At 39.9% G+C, this 25,993-nt stretch overlaps 1 protein-coding gene across 2 annotated transcripts; it reads left to right on the plus strand.

The window, feature by feature from the left end:
* The first annotated feature begins 1,370 nt into the window (after nucleotides 1–1,370).
* LOC6591516 (E3 ubiquitin-protein ligase hyd) lies at nucleotides 1,371–22,392 on the plus strand. 2 transcript variants are annotated; one of them, XM_026995349.1, is made up of 19 exons: nucleotides 1,371–1,432; nucleotides 2,958–3,155; nucleotides 3,217–3,496; nucleotides 3,553–3,770; nucleotides 3,922–4,157; nucleotides 4,216–4,406; nucleotides 11,288–14,740; nucleotides 14,799–14,943; nucleotides 15,007–15,240; nucleotides 18,035–18,507; nucleotides 18,581–18,788; nucleotides 18,849–19,589; nucleotides 19,645–20,625; nucleotides 20,709–20,785; nucleotides 20,844–21,169; nucleotides 21,242–21,448; nucleotides 21,509–21,656; nucleotides 21,709–21,939; nucleotides 22,002–22,392. In XM_026995349.1, exons 1-19 carry the CDS (start codon nucleotides 1,371–1,373, stop codon nucleotides 22,212–22,214), a joined length of 8,622 nt encoding a protein of 2,873 aa, XP_026851150.1. In that variant the 3' UTR covers nucleotides 22,215–22,392. The 2 variants fall into 2 exon arrangements, with proteins under 2 accessions (XP_026851150.1, XP_002016781.2); XM_002016745.2 differs by having other exon boundaries at nucleotides 19,648–20,625.
* The last annotated feature ends 3,601 nt before the right edge of the window (nucleotides 22,393–25,993 follow it).

Raw genomic sequence — 25,993 nt, forward strand, 5'->3', positions numbered from 1 at the left:
CCGAGATTTCACATCTATCAAAAGTTTCCACCGTTATCAGGACATGTTCTGTGTGGGAAAATGCTTTAAATTATTAATAGCCTATTCCCACAGGCGACCTTCCACCATCCATTTTAAGATGGTCCGTAAGGTTTTCCCGTTCGAAAAATTGCCCAGTGTTCCACCAACCATCTTGGATGTTATTAAATCACTTGTTTCTATGCGATATTAAGCATATAGTTTACTAATGCAATCCTAAAAACAAATTTTGGGTTACGCAGCTCAGTATACCCAAATACTCATAGATGATGGCCAGTGGTGCAGCAATGAAGTAAGTCCCTAGTTTTGTTGGTTTTTTGCACTGCCCACTATACCGATCCGACACAGTCATGAACCGACACCCGAGCCTTTAATCGACACCAATCGCGAATGACTATCGTTTTCAAATTCTCTCATCTTGCCTTTTTTTCGATATGCTATAGGCCATATATTTAACCTAACAATCGTCGCCTTTCAAATAAATTGATCGCAACATACTCTGCTAAAGAAGCTCAGTAGCTAGAAACAATCTTTATTGGTTGTTTGGTTTATTGGTCTCCCATATTGGTTGTTACTCCTTGGTTGTTACTTTGGTCACCTGGCGTAGTTGAAAGTACTCATCCATGACCTAGCCTGTTGTGGTGACATCTAATGGTGACAGCGTGTGGAAGTGGCTCGACCAAAGACTGTCCAGCCAAGCTGGGTGTGCAATTGGTTGATTCTCCTTTCCTCTGCGGATATCTGAAAGCAGGATCTGTGGGATTACGTCCGCTCCCAGCAGCAGATCAATCCGTTGTGATTTGTAGAACCTGAGATCGGCGAGTTCTATTCCGTTCAAATGAGGATTGCGATGTAAGCGTTTTAAGTATAAACGGAGTACCAACGGTAGTACAAACCTGTGAAGTACAAGAACTTAATGACAATTCTGTAGTGTAGGTACACCTGTTCTTGGAGGTGGTCCCAACTCCAGCAATTTCTGCCGAAATTGGATGCCACTTGAGGTTAAGAGCCTGCACTGTGTGCTCTGTAATGAGGGTTCCTTCCGAGCCTGAATCCACTATCGCACGTACCACAGCTGATTGGCCAGTGTGGTGGTTGTAGATATGTGGTAAACGGAGCCTGGCCGATATCATATAGGTACCCTATTCCACTGTTTCAATTGGAATCTCCCGTTGGCATTATGACACTTATCAGCTTTTTCCATACTTCGATTACCTCTTATATCGTTTTTATATATATATATATATATATCGATACAACTTACAATATCAATCTCATTTGGGAAGAACTGTGACTTTTGTGTGAAATGAAAATTAAGAATATAAATTCTTCTTATTTATAAAAAAACTAAAATGGTTTCTATGCAATTTGTGTTGCAACCTCTTCCAGGCAATGATGATCAATTTATTGAAAGGTAAATATAATAGTGGAGCTGCGCTCCTACGCACATGGGAATATAAAATTATTTGTGAAAATATATACATACTAATACACACACATATGTTAGCTGCATGTTGTTTCTTTTAACAAGAACCATAAATATATACACAATTTGCATATATCCTTAGATAAGGAGGATACATATGTATATCTCGGGCAGTATGGCTATAGATATGTATGTACTTCATGTAGGTGTATGTATATACATATATATATTTTCCAGAATGTGCACCGAAAAGTATGGATATAATAGTTCAAATCTGTTCCTATGCTGTTTTTCGAAATGATATAATTTAATAATTTTAAGTTATTCTATTATATATTCGTTTAGTTATTCTATGTAAATTACTACATAAGTAATCTTGCGATCCTGAATACATATCTACATGCATACACATGTTTAAGCGCACATATATTTTTAAGTATATAACACTTTCGGCAAACTATGTTGTGAATTATCAAGCTTAATACAAAATGCTCCGAATATTTGTGTGCAGCTTTGTTTAATGTAAATACATATATGTACGTTGGGTCGCATATGTATTAGTTGCAAGCCAATCAAATTTTATTTATTTTTTATAGACGGCCACTTCTAACAAATTATTGTTACTTACGCTGTAAAAGACTACGCAAAAAAAAAAAAGTCTAAATTGTTCAGCTAAAAAATATTGGGATATTCTCCATGCAATCGTTAACATTGCTCCAATGATATCCATGCTCCAGAAATAATCGTTCAAAGAGATAATCGTTAGTATATTTCAACAAAACGCTGACATGGCAAAGACCTGTCGAGGCTTTAAAACTAATTACAGAACTTAATAAAAATACATGAATTAGGTTAAAGAAATGTTATTTTTAAAGTATAAATATGAAATAGTTAAAATTAAAAATTAAAAGTTTCAATTTCCACGTGGCGAGCTGCGCACAACTTGTTGTTTGACCGATCGTTCCTATGCGAGCAATGTACTATAGTGGTCCTATATGGTCGATTCCAACGTATCATCTGTCTATTTCTTAGGGAAGACTATTATATTGAAATAACTTTAAAACTAAGAGACTAGTTTACATAAAAACAAACGGCTTTTGTTAAAGTATTGCAGTGTGTGTATCTCAATCCACCATATTCTTACCGGTCTAAGACTATTTCCCGGTTCTGAAGTGATTCCCAGTAGTAGATGGCACTGGAGCCGCGATTGGCAGACTGCATTGACCACGCCGGTGCGTCTATTTCCGTTAATTGGGCACAACTGTTCTAGACTGACGCTAAGTTAATGGCTCCGCACTGGTATAACTTTGCTGTGAAAGGGCAGCGATCTTTGATTTAGCTGGACCCAAGCTGAAGTCTTCAGAACAAACGATCAACAATTCGATTTTCAATTATTGTTTATGTTACGCCCTGCCCTATATTCTTAGATCCCGACACAAATTCTCGAATGGTGTTACACTGTTTTAAAGTAACGTATTTGTTTATTTATTAACCTTCAAAATTTTTATTGTAGAGTACGGGAAGTTTCGGAAAAAGTGAATCGATTTGGGTATGGCACTCATCGTATATTTGAGCAATTGAAAATTCCAGTAAGAGAAGTCGTTATTGGGCCTACCCATATTGGTGTACTTCTTGAGGATGGTAAAGCATTTCGAGTATCATTTTCTATCAACTCTGAAAAGCTTGATTTGACTAAATCTGATACTAAATGGTATGTTAAGAAGTTATGTATTTTTGTACGATTTTATGTTTACATGGCTTTTTTTTATAAGTTCCACAACTGGTGCCGGTGGAACAACCAATGCTTCAAAGGCTCCTTCATCATCGCGTCCCATGGCCCGTTCTAGGGCACGTCTTTTGCGTGCAACAGGCCGGTCAAGCTCAAGTGGTCAAGGATCCGGATCACGAAGTACCGGTGTAATTATAGGAGGCAGCACATCTAATCGTCCTTTGGTAACTGTACCAGCTACGTATGTCCCAGAGGAACTTATTTCACAAGCAGAAGTAGTTCTACAGGGCAAGAGCAGAAATCTCATAATAAGAGAATTGCAGGTAAGCGTTTAATTTCTACAAACTAATTCAGAAATTATAATAAATTATTTTAAAAGCGCACCAATTTAGATGTAAATTTAGCTGTAAACAATTTGCTTTCGCGCGATGATGAAGAAGCTGAAGATACGGAGGAAGGTGCAGACAATTATGTGCCTGAAGACCTTATATCACTGTTGGACAATGGGTTTAGTGCAGATAATAACAGCGTTATCATCGATCCTTCAGATGGACTATTTTCAGAAGAAATATTCAGTAACTATTCAAGCATTCGAAAGTAAGTTTAAAAAAAACTTCGTTTTTGTGGTCCGATCGAGACGGTTCCAACGCATGGTCGCTAATGGTCGTTAAAATGGTCGCTTAACAAGTCTCGGGCAGCTATATGAAAACGATAATATGGCATTATACAACATTTATATTATTTTTAGTTTACTGTTCGACCGTATACGTAGTGAGCGCAGTAATTCCAACACAAACGCAGCAGAAAGTAATCAATCAAACCGTTCAACGACATCAGGTGGTTCTATATCTGGAAACAGTGGACTCTCAGCTCAAATATCTGTTAATGCTGATCGCGAAGCGTTCAGTCGTTGGCGGGATCGTCAGTACTACGGGCCGCGCCGCTGGATAAATAAAGACGATTATACATGGGAGAAGGATGCAGGTAATTTTGAAAAGATATATTTCGTACTTCATAACTTCTCCAAACCATTTTATATTAGATTCGAAAAAAAAAGAACCTTCATCAATGTTGTCTCCAATATGGATATCGGAGGAACTGCAACCATGGCCTGATAAAACTTCGGTCCGGTTTAAGACAATCGGAGCTTTATTTTCTGAATTCATTGCACTGTCTGATAATGGAGACTTATACCAATGGCGTTGGTCCGACTCAGAGCCTTATAAGTCAGATGTAAGTGAATGCAAATTAGATATTATTATTTTTACTGATATTGGTAGCTACTAGAGGTTTGCATGAATAGCAAAACACCGGCTAAAAATTACTAAAATCGATCAAAATCAAAAATAATTAGAAAAAAGTGCCAACTTCGACGTGCCGAGCTGTGCAAAACTTGTTGACCGACCGAAATATATCTAAATATCTATTTTAAATATTCTGACTTTCAACATTCACAATTTTAAAGATGCGAGAAATACGACTGTTCTCACGTTATTTTAATGCAAGAAGTCCTAGAAAGCTACTCATTTGGGTCAGAGAGTACGTACATGGGTGCACGATTTATGTTCGCAAAACCGCATAACTGACTGGACTGGGTCACACTGAAAAAACTATGAGTTGATCTAGTGAAAGTTGATAAGACTAAACTGTTACTGTATAGTCAGATAGTAAGGTAGGGATATAGTGAGGTCAAAGGGTTCTCAAAAGGATGTTTCAACATGCTAATGAGCCAAAAAACTCGCGAAATTTCGCTAGGAACTGGGTTCCATTCGAAAATATCGACATTTTGCCATGTTTTGCTCAGTCACTAGATTTTAATCTCATCGAAATCTTGTGGAGAAAAGTCAAAGCTATTGTAGCAACTGAAAATTTGTCAACCAGAAGTAAGTTTTAGCAAGTGGTTTAAAAATTGGCTCAAATCTTATTGAAACGAATCAGGACCCTATTGACCCATGCCAGACCGCTGCAAGACCATAATAAAAACAAAATGCATTAAAAATTAAATATTTAACCTCAAGAAACATTTAGAGCATCTAAAAACGCTTTAAGTTTAAGTCCCGTTGTTTATTTTGATATTCTTAAAAAAAAAAACTATTTTAATGAACAGCGATTTTATAGGTTATTGTATTCAGATAAAAACTAAGGGTCTTTAGACAAAATATACAAAAAGATATCAATTAAAAAATGGCAAACGTACAAAAAGTTATACCCGACTTTTTTATATGTATTTCCATTTCACATTTGTAAGTGAAGAAACATAAACGATTCTGCTGGTCCTTTTGATTCTGAAGAAATTACAGAGCCGTGAAAAGGTCATGTTTTGGGGAACTTGAGAAAGCAAATTTTTTTGCACGGACAGTAAATGATTTTTATTTTTTTTAAGAATAAAACCAATCAAAAAAGAACACAAAGACATAATTTACAGTTATTTTATAAAAACTTAACCTTAATGTGCATGCCCCAGATTTTCGTCCTTTGCGGGGGCGGAAGGGGGTGTGGCGAAACCGAACGGTCAAGGTCCGATATCACAGGAGTTTGGATACCAAATTTGGTTGCTCTGGCTTTTATAGGTTCTGAGATCCTTGAACTCACATTTTGCAATTGGCAAAGCCGACCATGAAACCTGTGTATTAGAGAGACAGAGCGAGCTAGAATGAAATTATTTTCTTTATTCTGGCTATAATAATTATATATTGCACTCTAAAAGATATAGTCATCCTCTGCGATTCTGCATTTTTGTTTTGTGAATGCCACAGATTTTCGCCCTTTGTGGGGGGCGAATTTTTGAAATATACTTGTAACAGTGACATGGGGTTAACGATTCCTTCTGGACGTTACACACATCCATTTTCACCACAAATCTAATATAACCCTATACTCATTTTGAGTATCGGGTATACAAATTCTGCTATTAATCCCACCGCTTTGTATCTTAACCTTACCGTTTGGACAATATTAAGCTTTCAAATTCAATTTTGATAATTTTTTAAGGTATATTTTTGTTATTGCTTTTACCCAGTCTGCTTTGCCTGCTGCTCGCATTTGGATTATTCGTACACAGTGATTCAAGTGCTGTCAAAAATGGCCATTGTGTGCAGTGCAAAGAAATGGGAATTCGGTGGAATCATTATTGGAGATTCTTTCCTTAGCTGCTGGCTGTGCGAAAATTTTGCCCACATAAATGTGCCCATCACTGGGCGTCAAGCTCAAAAGGGTCTTCTTTCCCCGCTAATTATTCCAAGCCCGTTCTGATTGCTGTCAGAACTGATTTCCAATTGCCACAAAGATTTCATCAATGGGCTAACGGATATTTCCCTTGTCCCAATTAATGCTGTTTAAAAAATTAGGAACAGACTTCTTGAACTCATGGTTGTTAACGATCCATCTCTAGCAACGGTATCCAGGGAAAGTCCAATATCATTCCCTGATGATCCTTACCATCCAACTCTGTTGATGTCCTTTGAGTGTACCCGATCTGGTGGTGTTGACGAAATTTTGTAATACACTTGTAATAGTGAGATCTCACAGGAGTATGGATACAAAATTTGGTTGCTCTAGCTCTAATATTCTGTTCGATTTGTGAATGCCAAAGATTTTCCTCCTGTGCGGGGGCGGAAGGCGGAGGGGCGAAATTTGGAAATACACTTGGATACAAAATGTTGTTGCTCTCTCTCATATAGTCTCTGAAAACTTGGCGTCAAACAAGGCAGACGAACGGAAAGACTATAGACTCGGCTATTGATGCTGATCAAAAATATATATGGGGCTAGAAAAGCATGCTTCTGGGCGTTACACTCGCAAAGTCTGACGCAAAGAACTATATATGTATATCCACTAATCCTTTATTCATAAAATGGCTGAGAAAATTGTAACTCTGTACCTGAAACATCTTTGCAAATCGCTTATGCATTCGGATGATGTTAAGCTCTGTTTTCAGAGTCTGCGATCCGATCTCAAAAACTTTCAGTAATCGTGTGTACACCTTAATCCCTCGAAATTTAATGTAATTAAATGTAGTTTAAATTACCCTGGTTTTACCCTAAAGTTTTCTGAAAACATTTCTACTATGGTAAATTAATAAAGAGGTGGTTAAAGGAATTGTATATAACGAAGAATCTCTATATCTCGGTAGTTCGTCCGATTTTAGAATACGGCTCTTGTGTATGGTGAACTGAGGTCACCAAATTAAACCATGATCTTTTTTCTCTGCGTGGCCTTAACTGGGAAGCAAGTGTTGATGGCCATCTTGCCGTACTTATTCCCACATGCAATAATGTATGATGTGAGCGGTTGCACACTCGACGTTTATTGGCTTTGCATTTTACAACAGCGTGGCCTTTTCGCAGACAATTAATGCATAAGGATGCCGACTTGGCAAACTTAAACCTTTGCATCACCGAGAGACGCGAAAATGGAGGGCAATTTGACACGACATGGTCTCCTGAATTGCAATAGCTAAAAGTTCTACTGTTGGTGAAAGCGGAAGAACAATCAAATGAACTGCTATGATGTTGTTCTTAGCTAGTACGTCCGCCGCCTCGTTTCCTTCGATGCCTTGGTGGCTGGGAACCCAAGAGATCCGCACTGACTTTGTCGTGCTTAGGGTGTCTAGTGCCTCCCTACTCGCCAAGACACTTCTGGAACTGACCGCGGACGCCTGCATGGATCTAATTGCCGCTTGGCTGTCGACCGCATCGTGTGCTCGCTCTATAAGTTAAGCCACCTCTGCTGCTTTCCTGATGGCGAAAACTGACGCCTGAAATATGCTACATCGGTCCGGTAGCCTATACGATAGCCTTATCTCAGGGTCTGTGCTCCTACTCCTCCGTCCATCTTGGAACCGTCCGTATATATGTTGAGGTGTTTAACTTGGTTCCTTCCCTTTTTCCAGCCTTCGGGTCCCAAAGATGAGATAGTTTTGATGTCAAAGCAAGTTTGGGGAATCATGTAATCAGTGGATCTGGTCATGTCCCTGCCAATTGAACTGTGCCCGTATCCTTGTGGCGACATATTTCCTGATGCGATTAGGCGCTGTGCTGCCTTTCCCGCAATCAGGCGAGCGTGTGAAGGGGGTCGATTCCGAGTACAGTTTCGAGTGCTTTTGTTGGGGTTGACCTCAGCGCCCCTGTAATACAGAGCAGAGTCTTTTCCATAAGCTTATGGTATGTATTCTTTTCAGTAGCTTGCCACCTTAGTGTGGCTTCATACAGCAAAGTTGGTCGCACCACCGAGATGTAGATCCAGTCCATTGTAGCAGGTGCCAGGACCCATGTGCTGCTGAGCATCTTGGACGCATAAAGCGCAATGGTGGCCTTCTTCACCCTTTCCACTACATTGGGTGTTCATGCCAGCCTGCTGTCCAGTACTGTGCCTAGGTATTTCACCTGTGCTTTTGGGGTAAAGAGCATGAGATCCGTCTAGTCCTCGTTGATACTGAGTCTTGCCTCTTCCACCCACTCACGTATCTCCCTGAGTGTACTTCCATTAAGGAGGTGAGGGTCGATGGACATACACCCGTAATAAGTATGCCTATGTCATCTGCATAAGCTGTTATCTTTGGGGCCTTCCTTTTAAGTCTCTTGATGAGGTCGTCGACCACCAGATTCCACAGTAGTGGCGACAAGACTCCACCCTGAGGTATGCCTCTGAGTGCCCCCTTTATAACTTTATAACTTAGGAGGTTCTTGATCCAAAGGTTGATTGCTGGGTGTATGTTATTCGCTTCTAGGTTGCCATGTCCTGATGATATTTGGCATCAGTGACCAGCCGTGCATCCAGGGAGCCCACTTTAGTGATTTTAAGGCTTCTTGACGGCCCTCTGTCCCTGGAACGCTTCGGCCCTTCCCTACGCAGGGAGCTGGTACCTGGTTCTGGCGAGCGGAAAAGGATTTCCTCTTCGATCTTGCTAATGGATAGCACGCTCTCCGGGTCCGAGTCTGTGTCAACAGCGGCAGCCACGCGGCTTACACAGCAACGCGTCGTTTTTGTGGCAGTAATATTACAATTAACATGGCCTGCTCCCACCGTGCCCGAGGTGTGACCGCTGACGACATGCAGAGAGGATTTCTCCTCCCCGAGCCCGCCGGTGGGCAGTCACTCTTTCCACCGACGTTTGGGTTGCCATCCCAACCCGTGTTTGCTCCTCTCCAACCTCCATGTTTGGCCCGAAGATCCATACTGGCTAATATTTTTCGGGGGGACCACCCCCTAGCGTTTTATGCCGCCAGGCACCTCTAGCCATGGCACTGGTTCAGTTTCCCCGAATTTAGATCGGGAAAACGCTGGACCATTGCCTTAGCTAGACACTGCATTACCCCGGACAGATCAAGCGACAGTGTCCATTGCCCAGCCGGCACCCTCGTGGAGGGTTCATCTAGAGGGTTTTTGCCAGCTCAACAATAAATAAACAATAAATAGTTAACATTAATCTTTTCAGACTAATGTGCAATTACACGTGCAGAGTATTAAAATATCGGATTGTCACCCTCGTCTACCCAAAATGCATGTGTGAATGGGAATGAAATTGGGAGTAGTTGTTAAAATTAAAAAAGCTTGTTTTGATACAACTGTCTCCAATTCTAGACAACTAAACAACTAGACAAAAGACACTTATACCACCCATGCGGACATCACACCAGTGAAATACATTTGCGGGCAGCATTTGAGTCATGTTCCGAAACTACATCAGGTACAAACGTTGCACTCTTTGCCAGATTCAAAGATTCCTGGAAGACTATTGAACAAATCAAGTTTATGTTTGGTGTGACTGATCAGTACGTTGCGAGGATATGGTTTCAGGGTTAGGCTTATCTTAAAGGACGCTCTCTCCCTGGCATAAGAGAAACTGAACTTCTCCAACTTGTTTCCAACGGCTTTTATTTTACTTTGTATAAAAGCATTTACATACATCATTAGATGTGACATGCCGCTTTGGCACCATAGGCCTGACACTATAGACGTTTCTGGCTGTATGGCTGAATTAAGACGCTGAGTTGAGTCTCCCTGGCTAAGAGCTGATCTTACTACTTTTTAAAGCCCCATTCAGCTCCATTCAGCTTGGAGTTTGCCCTCCAAATACTCTACTACTATAACCCGAGCACATCGCACACCAGATTTGTTGAGAACAAAAATCATCGAATTTATAGGTCATCTGTCTTGGCGAAAAGTGCTCTGAAAATTCATAAACATTTTTAAAATTAATCAAGTAATTTTCCATATGTTGTTCGTTTTCTCTTATGATATAAAAACAAAAAGGCTCGTTTATAATTATTGACGAATTTGAACGGTAGTTGTAAAACAAATATTCATTTGTGCATTGCTAATTTTTTGTTTGTTTCTGGCTTTTGTTTCTATATTGCATAGCTCGCAAATAACACTTTCTGCGTGTCTGATAAAAACCTCTCATTGACGGACACATTGAGAAAATGGACTATAAAGACCCGATCAAATCTGTTTTTGCCCAACTCGCTCTTCGCTCAAGCAAAGACCGATTTTTTCACTTCTCTTTTGTTCCTGTTCTTCACTGAGCATCTTGTCGCGAGTTAACGAACAAAGTGTCTTTTGCGTATGTATGCGTACTAGCGTACTAGCGTGTGATGCTTATGGCAACGAACAATTTTTGTGAATTCTATACGGTTTGACTATTGGAGCTTAAAATGAATCGTGAAAAGCAAAACGAAAATGTTCTTTTGGCAATTTTGCAAATAAATATACATATTACAATACAATAGCCCAAAAGATGAGGAAAACATGAATAAATAAACATATACACGAAAAAAACTAAAAACACTTTACTCAGACACTTTTTTGGTTCTGCTCATCTAAAGACACTTTTGCTGCCCGAAACGCATAACACAAGCGAAGAGACAAAAAGTGTTCTGCTCAGTGAGAGACCGTGTCTTCGTGGTCTTTTTCGGTTTTGTCAGTGACGAGACAGCAAAGGGAAAAAGTGTTGACCGTCGTTTGCAAGCTATACTATATTGACATAATCATATTTTTTGCCTACCCGAAAATAAGGTAAACCGCTAATTTCTACCCTTTACTCACCGTTCAAAATATTATGTGTCCTCATTCTGTTTGATACCATAATAAGAAACTGCCTTTTTTGCTTTCAGGTGGACAATATGTATCATCCAAAAACCTTGGCACTCAACATTAACGAAAGGGTCGTGCATATTTCAGCTAATTTTATACGGTGTTCCGTGGTGACTGAGTCAAATCGAGTTGCCACCTGGATGGACGAACAACTGGGATATCTTGGAGCCAAGCTGGACCATACTTGTTGTACTTTCAATGAATTTATTTCAGATCCAATAACAAACATTTATGTTTGTTCATTGTATACAGTGGTTAGAACGGACAGCAACAACATTTATTGGTGGGGCGTTCTTCCATTTGATCAGCGCCGATATCTGTGGGACAAATTTCGAACAAAAACAAAGAAACCGTTTAAGGTTATTGCAACGGATATTAATGTAGGGGCGCAGGTCATAATGAAAAAATGTCCTATATATCAATCTGGATCAATTGGTTTTACATGTTCCAACGGTGTACCCAAAGTTGGGCAACTCTTAAACTCGGTTTGGAATTTCACTGATGTGTGTCGTATGAAAATTATAAATATTAGCACACATTTGGGCCCAGATAAATGTCCAGCAACTGGGGTAAACCAAAATATCCAAGGAGCATCTACAGATAAGGACCTTTTGAAGGCAACAGTCATGCAAAGCACAAGCAATAGTAAAAATGGACAAATGAGTTCATCGAGCAAGGAATCAACCGATAGGATCGACATGCCTCCACCACCATCTCCGGCTTCTAGCACCTGCAGTGATACTGGTAGTGTTACATCACACAAACGCACTAAGAGAATGACTGCAAAAGAGGACTCCCACACCAATCAAGAGAGCAGAAAGGACGAAGAGCTATGGCAGTTAAAAGACGTTGTTTTTGTTGAAGATAAGGTCGGCCCGATTGGAAAAGTGCTTAAAGTCGATGGTGACTTTGTAGCCGTTCGGTTTCCAGCATTGAACAACGCCTCTAATGCAGCTTCAACATCCAAAGACGAATGTAAAGAAGACGACTGGCAACAATGCCGTCTGCTTCGGCGCGAAGATGTACAAGTTTTTCGGACTGTAATGTCAACGCGTGGTCCAGATTGGTTGCAAAAGCAGCCAAAAAAAGTTAATGTCGGTGCTGATACAGCTGGCGTTCAGTTGCTCACAATAGCTGTTGATATGCGAGGTATTCACGTAATCAAAAAGGTACTCGGTAAAATACATTACAGCTTGTACAACTTGTACAACAGTAAGCAGGAGCAAAACTGCCAATTTCCTACAGACTGCGCTTCATTTATTGGCGTTTCTCCTACAAATATATTAATGGCTTGCAATAATGATTGTAGTGGAAATAACAGTACTATTGTGCTCAGAGATGGCAATGGTGCCCTGTACCCATTAGCGAAGGATTGTCTTGGCTCAATAAAGGATCCCCAGTGGTTTGATTTACCCCCAGTAAAATCAATTACCATGGCAACGATACCGCTACCGGCAATGGTTTCTGGATTAAACCTCAAATCAAAGGTGTGCATGACGGCTTTGCTTTTTGACACACAAAAACTCATGCCGCATATACTACGTTGTGATATAAAGAATAGCTTCGCTGCTATAGCCCGGCTTGAAAAAGAAGATCACACTGATACTGCTTCAGTTGTCGAAGAGCGCTGCGATGGGGCTCGTAACATATTCCATGCATGTGTTATTATGTGTGCCCCAACCTCTAACAAGGATTCGCATGCAGATTCTCCTAGTAGTAGCTCTGATAAAAAGACACTATCGGCTGGGCTTTCGATCACACGTTCTATTCCAAACGCACCAGCATATGTTAGCGGTAACTCTTTTGGAGCGAATGCGTCCACTACCAGTGACAGCGCTAGTTTCGCCACAATGACGGCTGGAATAAGCGCGTCTGGTGTAAGAGACAATCGCATTAATTTGCGTGATATGATGCAACGCCTTATTAATACTGATCAACCTGAGCAATCCGGTCATCCAACGACGAGCGGAAACGAAGACCATGCTTATATTCCATGGCCAGCAGAGGCGTCTTCGGCTAACAATCTAAGCGGGGTCTCATCGCAAAACATCGCAGATGGTATTGAAGATATTTCCAAAGCAATTCCGTCCTCTACCCAGAGTTCCATTTTATCAAGCATTAAATTAGGTTCTCCAAACTACACATTCGATCTATCACAACGCCGTGAGCATGCACTCTTGATTCTGCAACAAATGTGCGCCAGTCCTGCACTACGGCCTTACCTCTACCAGATGCTAAGTACCAAAGATGCGCAGGGTCAAACTGCTTTTATGCTATCCGTTACATGTCGTGCCTATGAAGCAGGGATTATAATTTTGAACACTATACTAATGCTTGCTGATCAAGATTCTCAGTTTAAGGAATCTATGATATTTCCCAATGGTTCTCCAGCGGATCAATCACCATTACATGTGATATGTTACAATGATACGTGCTCATTTACTTGGACAGGGGCTGATCATATAAACCAAAACATTTTTGAATGTAAAACATGTGGTCTGACTGGATCATTATGCTGCTGCACAGAGTGCGCTCGAGTATGCCACAAAGGACATGATTGTAAATTAAAGCGCACAGCACCGACAGCCTATTGTGATTGCTGGGAAAAATGCAAGTGCAAAGCACTTATCGCTGGCAATCTCACAAAGAGATTTGCTTTGCTCTGCAAACTAGTTTCTTGTACCGATTTGGTCACGAAATTCAACTCTAAAGGGGAATCTATACTACTATTTCTGATACAGACTGTGGGTAGACAAATAGTGGAGCAAAGACAATACCGTTTCAATGTTAGGGTTCGTAATGTCGGAAATACTACGGGGAGCACGAATGGGAACAACACAGCTATATCGAATCGAAAGTCTTCCTCGCTGGACGTAGAAAGTGAAATGCCAGACCATGATCTCGAACCACCGAAATTCGCCAGAAAAGCACTTGAACGACTCCTAATTGATTGGAATGCAGTACGCTGCATGATAATGAGTGGAGCTGAAAAAAACGATATAAATTATCATATTTCTCCGAGCAACATTGCAGAAAGCCCTAGTCCGGATAGTTTCAACACGTTTATACAGACCCAGCAAGGTTCTACACTTCTGGACAAGTTTACTCACAGTTTAATTGTAAAATGCACAGGCGACCATCTTGACACTTTGCTGCTTACATTAGTACGCGAGCTACAAAACGTTGGTATTACTAATAGATGTAAGGAGGCTGAGGAAGTTGCAAGGCGCTTCGTTCGCTCCGTTGCTCGTGTTTTCGTTATTTTTAATTTAGAAAAACAACCAAATCCAGAAAAAAGAAAACTACACACTGCATGCAATAAATATGTTCAAAGCTGTGTGAAAGTTTTTCAGACGTTACACAGAATATCTATTGAAGAACTATGTGAGGTTTCTGAAGCACTAATTGCTCCAGTACGACTTGGTGTTGTGAGGCCTACCGCTCCTTTTACAATGTCATCATCAAACCTAGATGTACGTATATCGCATATTTTCCTTGATGATGCGTATCACTAATGAAACAATTTTATAGAACTCGGATGATCTATTTAGTGTAGACCCGTTAGCACCCTCGAATGTAGAGCCACTTTCCGAGAACGTATTGGGACACGATGCTGCAAACGATCAAAGTACTAGCTTTAATATCCAGCAAAACTACGACGTTGTCGCAATGGAAAGTAAGTAACTTCTTTGATTACTCATTCTTATTTAAAATGAATCTACAACAATAATATTATTAGCGATTCGCGATGCTTCAGAATCGGAAGAAGCTATTAATCGAGAAGCAAATTCTCATACTCAGGACGATGATTTGATAGAAAATCAACGAAATGAGGATGGTCTCCAGGATGATGAAAGTGATAATGATTTTACTTTTAATGATGCTGAGACCGAATCAGACTCTGATGACAACCAGAGTAACCAGGAGGTGCAGAGAAACGTTCCAACCGGTGCAACCGCTGGATCCGAAACAGGTGATTGGCTTTACTCTAAAAGTTTTTTAAAAGTAACATTTGATATAAACATACACATTTACTCGTTCTGGAAATTATCCAATAATATGGAGAAAAAGAGATATTTTTTGCCCTTTCTAAAACAATATCCAATATCAGCAATTCCAAATGTTTGACTTACGCATACGATTATAATTATTTAATGTATCAGTAAAAAGCATGGTATGTTTGGCATCCGATTCGATTTGTCCAGCTTTTGGAAGCTTCTCAGAAAAGACTCGATCTTTCACTCGGCTTAGCATCAGCGCCGATCAGGACGGTAATTTGGCCCTTGCATTTTCAGTCTCGAGCATTAGCTCGCACCAATTAGATTAACATATGATGTTAAATGTACATGTAAATATTATTTCAACTCTCGACTTTCATTAAATTTAAAACTCGCAACAGTTATTAAAAACGGCAAATTGGCAAATTAAAACTTTCGCGAACTTTGGGACTATACGGAAGCAGTGTTGCTGCAATTCCAGTTCAGGCTATCGTTTCGACGCACAGTGGGATATTCCGAGGTTTCAGCTTGCTAATACGTGGACGTTGACATGCAATGACTGCATCTTACAAGAGGCGATGCAATTCAATTCTAAAATCGTACCAACTAGCAAAGTATAGAAAGTCTTTGTTATGTAGGGGTCGTCAAATTCCTTTTTCCTCGTTATAAACCCCCATGGCCTTCTTTACCATGGTCGAAATTTGTTCAGAAAACTTTAGCTTGACGTCTAATATTCCACCAACATCATCCACCAGGGTTATTCTCTCAATGCCATTAATTTGCATTTCGAGGCATCAAGGTGTAACAAGGTTGTTGCAGTCATATAGTGAAAGAGGTAAACTCTAACAAGTTCGTGGTGTTTGATCGCCGCCTAATAAGCCCTTGCAGATTTGGAGATATAAGTGACTTGCAGAGAACATTTTAGGAATAGCGGAATTTTTTTGCTATACTTCTATAATTTTTTGAGTCACACTTGCTACCTTTTTTATGGACAGGAATTATAAACGATTCCTTCCAGATCGGGGGGAAGCAAGAAGAATCAATAGACAGGGTGAATAGTTTATGCAATGGTCCACACAGACTCTCGGCGCAGTACGTGAGAACACAGCCTTTAATCGCGTCTTGACCCGGTGAAAACACCGGCTTAACTAGTCAAACGTTCCTTTAAGAAGGGATTGAAATCGTATGGGTATGGATGACCGGATTAGCTTTCCTCAGAATAGGTAGTTTGGAAAAGTTGAGCAAAAAGATCGGCGATTGCCTGATCATTTTTTATAAAGTCTTGATTTTAAGTTTTTTAGACTGGATAACTCTCCGGTAAACCAAGGCGGCTTTCCAGATCTAATCGGACAAGAAAGCGGGACACAAGAATCGAAAAATGTTCCAAGAGCATTGTAAAAAATTGTTGTGCCTTTTATAACATCAGTGCAGAAGGCGGACCAGTCAAAATCCCTAATAGGGTTATTAAGCTTCGCAAGCTAGGCCTTACGAAAACAGCGGACACGTTCAGTCAGCCTATTCGACCGATCCAATACAGTTGGTCCTATAGATACTTCGAAAGTAGGATGGTAGGCTTCTTCAGGTAGCGGGAGAGCACGGGTTAACAACACTATGGTCGGATCCGATAAAAGTTTTCCTAAGAATTTATTAATTAATTAATTAACTAATAAAAAATACCAAAAACAGAATCATACGATACATACAGATAGGCTCCATTTTTCATTTACTTTTGCGGATTACGTTTTCAGCCAAAATGTTTCGTTTTCGTTTTGAGGTTCTCCAGTTTTCACATATTTTTGCTGTTTGCACCAAAACGAAAATTGTTGTTGCCCTGGCCAATTTTTTTCGAGTCAAATTTGAGGTTTGGCTAAAGTAAAATTATTATTATTTATAAAGAAAGCAAAGTTAAGTTACCCTAATATAGGTGTCAAGCTTATGTTAATGCATCAATAAGTCATCTATTTTTTTTCTTTGTGAATGCGAAAAACGGAGCATGGCTGATAGTTTACTTTTTTTCCACCTGAAAGATGCAGTATTTGAATAAAAGTTAAAACATTTTTAGCGCACTGAAACAATTTTCAATTTTGAGTGCTCATATCTTCTAAACTAAAAGTCAAATTATTTGAAAATTTGATTTTTTAAAGTTTTGGGAAATTCTCTATTAAATGCATGTATTTATTGTATCCAAAGCGTTAAAAAAATTCTCGAATTTTGCCATCTCTTTTCGTCTGATTCTCCACTGTGCTACATTTATATTTGAGTGCTTGCAGTAATGAAGCTTTTGTAGAAAAATGTTTTAATAGTACCCCCTGGTCCATCGATAAAAAATATTTTTTATCGGACAAACCCCTACACGCTTAAAAACTTCTGGCTTTTCATTGTTCGTCTGCTGCATAGTCTTGTAAATTTGACAATGTTCTTAAAGAGACATGGATTCCTCTTCAATTGCCTACTTTTGGATTTTTCGTCTATCAAGTGTAATATTTAAACCAAAATATTTCAATATAAAGCCCTCCTCTTTGCATAATAAATAAATAAAATATTCCAGAAATTTCGGATTTGTCAATAATGTAACCTTCTTCTCCTAAGAAGCTGGACAGGAGTAGAATAGGTTGTCTCTATAACTATATCTATGTACTTCCTCGGAGTTTTGTATTGAGATCTCGGCCTCAAATGGCACGCACGGAAATATCGACATCACTACATTTATTATAGCAGTTTTACGCACGTAAAATATAGATCTTTAATATTTTATTACTTTCTTTAAAGATATTGGTGTTCTATTTTTGGAGGACGAATCGGGAGACTCATCAGCACAAGAGGAAGATGGTTCAGAAGATGGTGAATCTGATGATCATTCCGATGAATTTAATTTTAACGATCAACAACTTGAACGTCGTAACACTAGTTCAAATGCACGTAGTGATCTAGCTCCCCAGACAATGCAATGGGCAATCAGAAGCCGTGACACTGCTCGGTCATCGCTACGCGTGCCAACGGGTTCCAATTTAGTTTTCATTGACCCGATGGCTTTAAGACGCTCCACAGTACCAGCTACTACCGCGGTTACTACGCCATCCGCAGAGTCTCATACAATGGCTACAACTGCTAGCAATTTAGCACGGGCATTTGGAATTACAATTAGACAGATTTCTGAACTTATAAGTATTCTATCTTACAATATAGTAAATGATATAGATACATCATTGAAAATTCAAGGAGAGGAAGCAGTTGCTGTCCAGGCAAGCTATATAATATATATAAACAAAACTGTAATTTAACTTTAAACTGAATTAAAACTTTTTGATTTTAAAGGCATTTGTTGAAAAGCGATTAAAGTCAACATGGGACTGGATGTTTACAGTGATGGACGGAACGGAAGCACAGCTAAAGTTTGGTGCCTATTTGACCAACTATACTGACCCCAATCATCCTCTGCACCCCCTTAACCTTAGCGGACCATCGACCAATAATCAAACACCTGCTCCTACCACTTCTACATCCATTGGTGTTAATGTGCTGGGTAAGACAAATTTGTATATTGTAATTTACTTGAAAATTTTATAAAATGTAATTTTCTAAGGATCTAACTCACGTCGAGACTTCTTTACATACTGCCTGTCTCTGATGCGTGCGCACACCTCTGAACATAGAGATGCCCTTCCAGTATTGGATATAACTGCTCTTCGACATATTGCATACGTGCTCGACGCGTTTATTTACTATATGCGCAATGATACAGGATTTTATGATAAGCAGGAAAATATCTCTGGACGTATAAACAATGTGTCACCAATGCCTGAAAATTATGATACGGACGATGAATCAACGAACTTAGAAGAGTTTAGTGACGTACAGCCGTCTACAAGTACCCTGTCTTCAAGCAATCTCGGCACACGCAGACATGCCTTTTTCACTAGATCTGAGTCGACCCTCAGCTTAGGCTGCTCGGCGCCGGACGGCTTTGAATTACCGCTTGATATGGCAATGCCCCTTGCCGATAAACCTCATTTGCTGCAGCCTAATTCCAAACGACAGGAGCTTTTTGCCAATCTACCACTCCTTGTAGTTGCAAGTGCTAATGCTAGTATCGATGACCCTCCTACAAGGCTCGGATTTTCCAATTCCTTAAAAACGGATGGGCCTGTTTTTGAAACTGTCCCATCCCAACAGCCTGTGGAAGTAATACAAAATCCGGTGAATAGCATCTTAGATGATGATAATATCGCATATGAGGCTGATGAGACTGCAGAAACCAATATTTACCTGCAATTAAAGAAAAAACAGTGTTTCGAAGATTTAAAATCCCGTAAGGACGTTGATGGTACGTTAAATATCCTTTCTTGCTAACTCTCCAAAAACCCATATTTTTCTCTTAGTAGGAAGTCAAAGCTGCCAATTCGATAGAGTGGTATCAATGGATACAGATGAGTTGGAAAAATTAGGCAGTGGTACAAGTACATCAAAAACGACGGATGCGTTAATGGCTACAAGACCAGAAGTTATAATTGCGCCAAACAAAGCATCATTAACGTCGTCGACAGCCGATCATTGCAGCGTTATTGTACTGGCAGGAGGTTCTTGTTTAAAAACGGTTGACTCGGAGCTCAACAGTTCTTCTTCCAATTCCATTTTATTAACTTCGGAAAAAACAAAATGTGATACACTTCAACCAAAGACACCACCGCAGATGTTGGTGTTTCCTATTCGAGGTTCTTTGTTTTACAAAAATACTTTTTCGGAACTGCCGTCTTGGAACTTTTTGTTAAGCCGTTGGAAACTAACACTTGATATCTTCGGACGTGTATTCATGGATGATGTTGGAATGGAACATGGGTCTGTATTGCCAGAACTGAGAGGTTTTCCTGTTAAGGAAATGCGTTTTCGACGACACATGGAAAAACTGCGAAATGGTCAACAGCGTGATTTAGTGTTCTGCAAACTCGAACGAAACCGAGAAACGTTAATTGTTCAAACTTTTAAAGAGCTTAATACCCAATTTGGCAATCAAAATAGGCGATCTCAGCCTCCTATTGCATTCAACAGAGTAAAAGTAACATTTAAAGATGAACCCGGTGAGGGATCTGGTGTAGCCCGCAGCTTTTATACATCCATCGCAGAAGCTTTGCTGGCTAACGCAAAAATGCCTAGTCTTGAATCTATACAAGTGGGGAGCTCGCATAGCAAATATGGAGTGCCGTTTTCGAGTATACTGAGAAGCAGAACCGTCGCCGGATCTAGTCGCGACCAGCCCACATTACAAAGACGTGGCACCAGTAGCAAAATTCTATGGCGAACAGCTCGTGACCGAAAGGTTTTAAATGTAGATGCCAGACCGTATACCCCATCCAACAGCACAGGTAAAGAATATATTTGTAAATAATCTTTTTCTTTTAATTTTCAATATTTTACAATACTTTTGCTATGCTTACTACTTACATAGATAATTCAATGGCGGAGAGCGCAAACGAACATTTATCTGTTCATTTGCAACAACTTGGAGAACGTTTATACCCTAAGGTAGCCTATGTTCAGTTAATATAACCATTGAAATAATTACAAATGTTTTACTTACCAGATCAACTCGATAAACTCAGCACATGCACCGAAGATAACAGGAATGCTCTTGGAGATACCAACCCCCCAACTTCTATCTGTTCTTTCCTCAGATGAAACACTGCGTCAAAAAGTTAATGAAGCCATAGAAATTATAACTTTTAAGCAAAAGTCGGAATCATGTTCTCAAAATAGTCAACAAAAAAAATCTGCATCAGTAGTGCTAGTCGAACCCGCAGATGACGATAATGAACCATTATTTTACTCTCCGGGTAAGCGGGGATTTTATACACCACGCCAGGGCTTTGCGACCTTTGAGCGCATTAACGCATTTAGAAATATTGGAAGGTAAGACTTTTGCGAACTATTTAATCAGATTTTCGTTTACAGCTTTATTAATTTTTCCTCGTATATATTTAGACTAATTGGACTTTGTCTGTTGCAAAATGAATTGCTGCCACTGTTCCTACAAAGGCACGTGTTAAAGTACATACTTGGACGTAAAATTAAGTTCCACGATTTGGCGTTTTTCGATCCAGCATTATATGAATCTTTCAGGCAAATTATTCAAAATGCCCAAACAAAAGATGGTGAAGAAACTATCAATCGAATGGAATTATGTTTTGTGTATGTACAAATTGTATTTCACGCAATGCAAGTTTATATTATACAATATTTTTTTTTTAGAATTGATTTAATGAAAGAGGAAGGTTGTGGCAACACAGAGTTAATTCCGGGAGGTCGTGAAGTACCGGTAACATCAAGCAACATATTCGATTATATAAGACGTTATACGGAATACAGACTGATTAAATCGCAGGAAAAGGCACTTGAGGTAGGTAACTGTTAATGGTACTAGAAAAACATTTTTAATATTTTTTTTTTAGGCATTAAAAGACGGGGTTTTTGACGTTCTGCCTGAAAACAGTATGAACAGCTTAACCGCAGAAGATTTACGTTTGCTCTTGAATGGCGTCGGAGATATAAACGTATTAACATTGATTTCATACACTACCTTTAATGACGAGTCTAGTGAAGGTCCTGATAAACTTCTAAAGTTTAAACGATGGTTTTGGAGCATTGTTGAAAAAATGAATATATTGGAACGTCAAGATTTGGTAACTGTTCTTGCATAATTCAAATATTTATATTAACTATATTTTTTTTTTTTATATTTTAGGTTTATTTTTGGACAGGTTCGCCAGCCTTACCTGCTTCGGAAGAGGGATTTCAACCCTTGCCCTCTGTTACTATAAGACCTGCGGATGACTCTCATCTTCCCACTGCAAATACTTGTATATCTCGACTGTATATCCCTTTGTACTCCAGCAAATCCATTTTACGCACTAAAATGCTGATGGCCATCAAATCCAAAAATTTTGGATTCGTATAAGCTAGAGAGCACTTCTTTGTTTATAAGTTATTCTTTTTTCCTTGATTCTATTTTAGATTTTGTTTTTGTCTTATAGCAGCTCTTTGCAATTAACCATACCATTCCCATTTTTGATTATATAAAAATTGCATCAAGTTTGATAATTTTTCTCAAATAGATAAATCTTTTCGTAAAATTATTGAAAGCGATTGTCGAAATCATTACAGACTTGTTTGGAAAAACTGGTTGGTAAATATATTAAGAATCAAAACTGAAAAAATTCAAGCAAGAAAAGCAATTAGGTATTAGAAATCCTATGTTTTAAATTTGGAATAAAGTATGTTTTCTTACACAAATGTATACAAATCAGTTCTAATTTTGCTCTGAAATGGTGTGACACTTTATTTAAAACCTCCATCCGTCGGTTCGTCAGACCTGACCATCACACACTCACTGTAATTGAGATAACAAGATTACAGGATAACACAGCTTGTAGTTTGGACGTGCTTTACATATGGTCTTTTCCCTCTGGAACTTTCGGAGGAGTACCGAGCTCCTTTGCGGTGTTTTTTTTATTGATCTTCAAATTTGGCCTTGTTAGGCGTTGTGAAGGGGTTAGTCGCCCGGGGCATAGCCCGCGTGCCCCGGGAAGCCTTATTAAAACTGGAGGTCGGCAGGTATCCAGAGTCCGCATATTAACGACCGAGCACCCCCTCGGCCATGCATCCCTCGGCATATGACAATGTCACCTTGGATTGGGGTTATTTAACTGATAGTTTTCTTCTCTCCGGCCGACTACAATTAGGCAGCATCCTGACAGAGACATGACCGTACCAGGACCTGTTTCCAGCCGCCGTCACGGGGAGAGTATAGTCGCACTTCCTCCGGTGTGTACAGTTACGGCGGGTGCCGGTTCGCTCGTGACCACCTGTATCCTATGGCGTGAAGCCATGAACCCGAGGCGCCTGTGCCCCGTTTCGAGCTTACAGTTGTGACGAGCCGACCCGTCATCCGATTATCCCTCTTTAGCACCCGATGGCTGACGTCCTGATGGAACTTAAGTAATTTTTATTCATGATGATTATCCATTTCTTCTGTATGGTTAATTAATAGTACTGTTAATGGATTCCAAACATTACATTACTTATATAAAAGGATGAAATTGGCTCGTAGCTTTCTGTTTGAATACTTTGATGAGGTACTAGTATGTTATCATCGGTTCGCACAGTACAACCATATATTTTTGTTAAAATTCCTTGTTGCGGAAGATCAATTAGTTCTTGATTTGAGTTACTACATTCAATTCTAGCATTAGTGTTTACTGGAACTTTGAAGATAAAACTACCCTGTATATCTAAATCGACCCAAAGTCACCTTGTCTCTGCTATCTTTCTACGAGGCTTGTCCGTAAAATAAGTTCCACGGGCTGCCGCTGGCGCTAGGATCGTTTCTTTGCGCCGCCAGGCAACAGAGGCAGGTTGTTTGGTTTTCCCACTCCAATCCCTTACCAAGCCAGCGTCGCTGTGACGGTTAGTCTTGGCTCAGCAGCCGTCAGCGATGGAGCTCCCTTCTGCGTCTCCAGCGAGCTGCGAGTTGCGGTCTGTTATTCGTTTCCTGGCCGCTAAGAAGAAATCGTCGAAGGAAATTCACGAAAAACTTTGTCAGATGTATGGAGAAGGGTGTATGAGCTCCAGGATGGTGCGCAGATGGGTCAGGGACTTTAAAAACGGCCGAACAGACGAACACAATGAAGCCCGTGTATGGTGGCCATCGGTTTCCGACGAAACAATTGTTAAAGTCGAAGCGGCAATGCTTGAAGATCGACGGATTACTGTTCGGGAGCTGTGCGAAAAGATTCCGCAGGTGAGCAAAACCACAATTGACAAGATTTTGACTGAACATTCTACACGGAGGCGGCAGAGTTTTATGACTCTGCTTTGAAGAAGTGGGTGCATCGAATGCAGAAGTGCATAGAACCAAAGACTATACAATACCAAGATGTTGCATGAGCGACCAAAAAGCTGTTCTATGGCGGGTCCTAACATTAGAACCCAAACGGCACGAGGGAGCGCGCGGGGTTTCAATTCCCTTTTCGCCTGTACTTCGTCTCTACCGCGACCCCTCTGCCCATCGGTTTCGTCTGTTCGGCAATTCTGGACTCTCGAGCCTCAGCACCGTCGAAGCAGTGGTCGCGGATCGCCGATGTCTTTGGAGCGGCACAGTGGGACCTTTGGCCGTCTCAGCTTGCTAAATTAGTTAGTGAATATGATTTTTTTACTATTTCGGCTGAGTCCCCACTCTGCCGCGCCAAAGACATCAGCGACCACGCTGCCCTACGGTTTCGGCACGCAGACGATTCATATTTTGTTTTTGTATTCTTTCTCTCGAGACACACCGACTCGACGCTGACCGAGGCATTGACGAAGCCGAGTAGCATTTCGGAGGCGATGGTAGCGTAAAAGAGAATTGAAGTAATAGCCCCGCGCGCCCGTACCATGAAGCGTCAAACGAAAATTGAAAAAGAATTTGTTCCTCATGCAACATCTTGGTATTGTATAGTCTTTGATAGAACGCATCGGCGATCATGTAGAAAAATAAAAGTAATTCTGAACTGTCCGAAAATGTACTTCTCTTAGCTATTAAACCAGTTTTTTGATGTGAAAAAAATTCATGGAACTTATTTTACGGACAAGCCTCGTATAAACGCAATTTGAATAACCTCATGGCATCTTTTGGATTCATTTCTGAGTCTTGCTTTTCTGACTCAATTCCAGCCAATGCATTGTTCGTTTTATCAACCCGTCTTGATGTTTTATAGTTACTACTAATGGCCATCTAGCTGGGTTCATCTCTTATTAATACAATCTGTGTCCTTTTTTAATATTCTGCATTCCTATTTTCCATTCTAAATAGGAATGTGTGCAAATAATCTTCCTTCCATTTAATCCAAAATTCTCTTTTCATTTTCTGAATTAATCATCACCAATCCAGATTCCCGATTTTTTCCTCTGAAATTGTCTCAATCGGGCCAAATATTGGCCTTCCAATAATAAAATGACTTGGTGTTAATACATCCAGATCGTCAATATAATTTGTAGCTGTATGCAAAGGGCGTGAATTTAGTACCGCTTCAATTTGACATAATAGAGTTTCCATTTCCTCATAGGTTAAATTATTGTCCCTAATTACTCTTTTTAAGCGATATTTCACTGATTTTACACCAGCTTCCCAAATACCTCCAAAGTGAGGTCCTGCTGGGGGGAATGAAGTGCCACTCGATCTGTTCTTTTTCTAATATTGGCAACAGTTTTAGGGCTCTTTGGTATTCCTCGTCTAATTGGCGCGAAGCTCCCACAAAGTTGGTTTCATTATCGGTTTCATTGCTCATTTTCCCCCTTCTTGAGAAAAATCTTCTAAGTGCAGCCAGAAATGCACCTGAAGCAAGATCGCTGACGACTTCCAAATAAATAGCCTTTTTCGACATGCACACGAACTCGGCAGTATATCCCTTATAGGATTCCTGCGCCCGGTTTTTAGAGCATAATTTATGGCAGAGATCGCCAGAGAGCAATTCGAAGAGCAGAAGGACCTTCACAGGAAGAAGGAAGAACATGATATGAGGCAGGAAAAGATAGCCTCATCCACACGTAAAAAAATTCCAGAATGATTTATTGGAAGTACTGAGAAATATAAATATATAAGTTTTTAATTTGCATTATGGTCTAAACAATATTTTGCGATTGCAGATCGTATCTGTTCTGCTGACTGATTAAAATCACCAGAACTGATTCTGCTATCGG

This window comes from Drosophila persimilis, unplaced genomic scaffold (assembly GCF_003286085.1).
Source record: "Drosophila persimilis strain 14011-0111.01,24,50 unplaced genomic scaffold, DperRS2 tig00000000-arrow-pilon, whole genome shotgun sequence".
In the NCBI taxonomy this organism is placed as follows: Eukaryota; Metazoa; Arthropoda; class Insecta; order Diptera; family Drosophilidae; genus Drosophila; species Drosophila persimilis.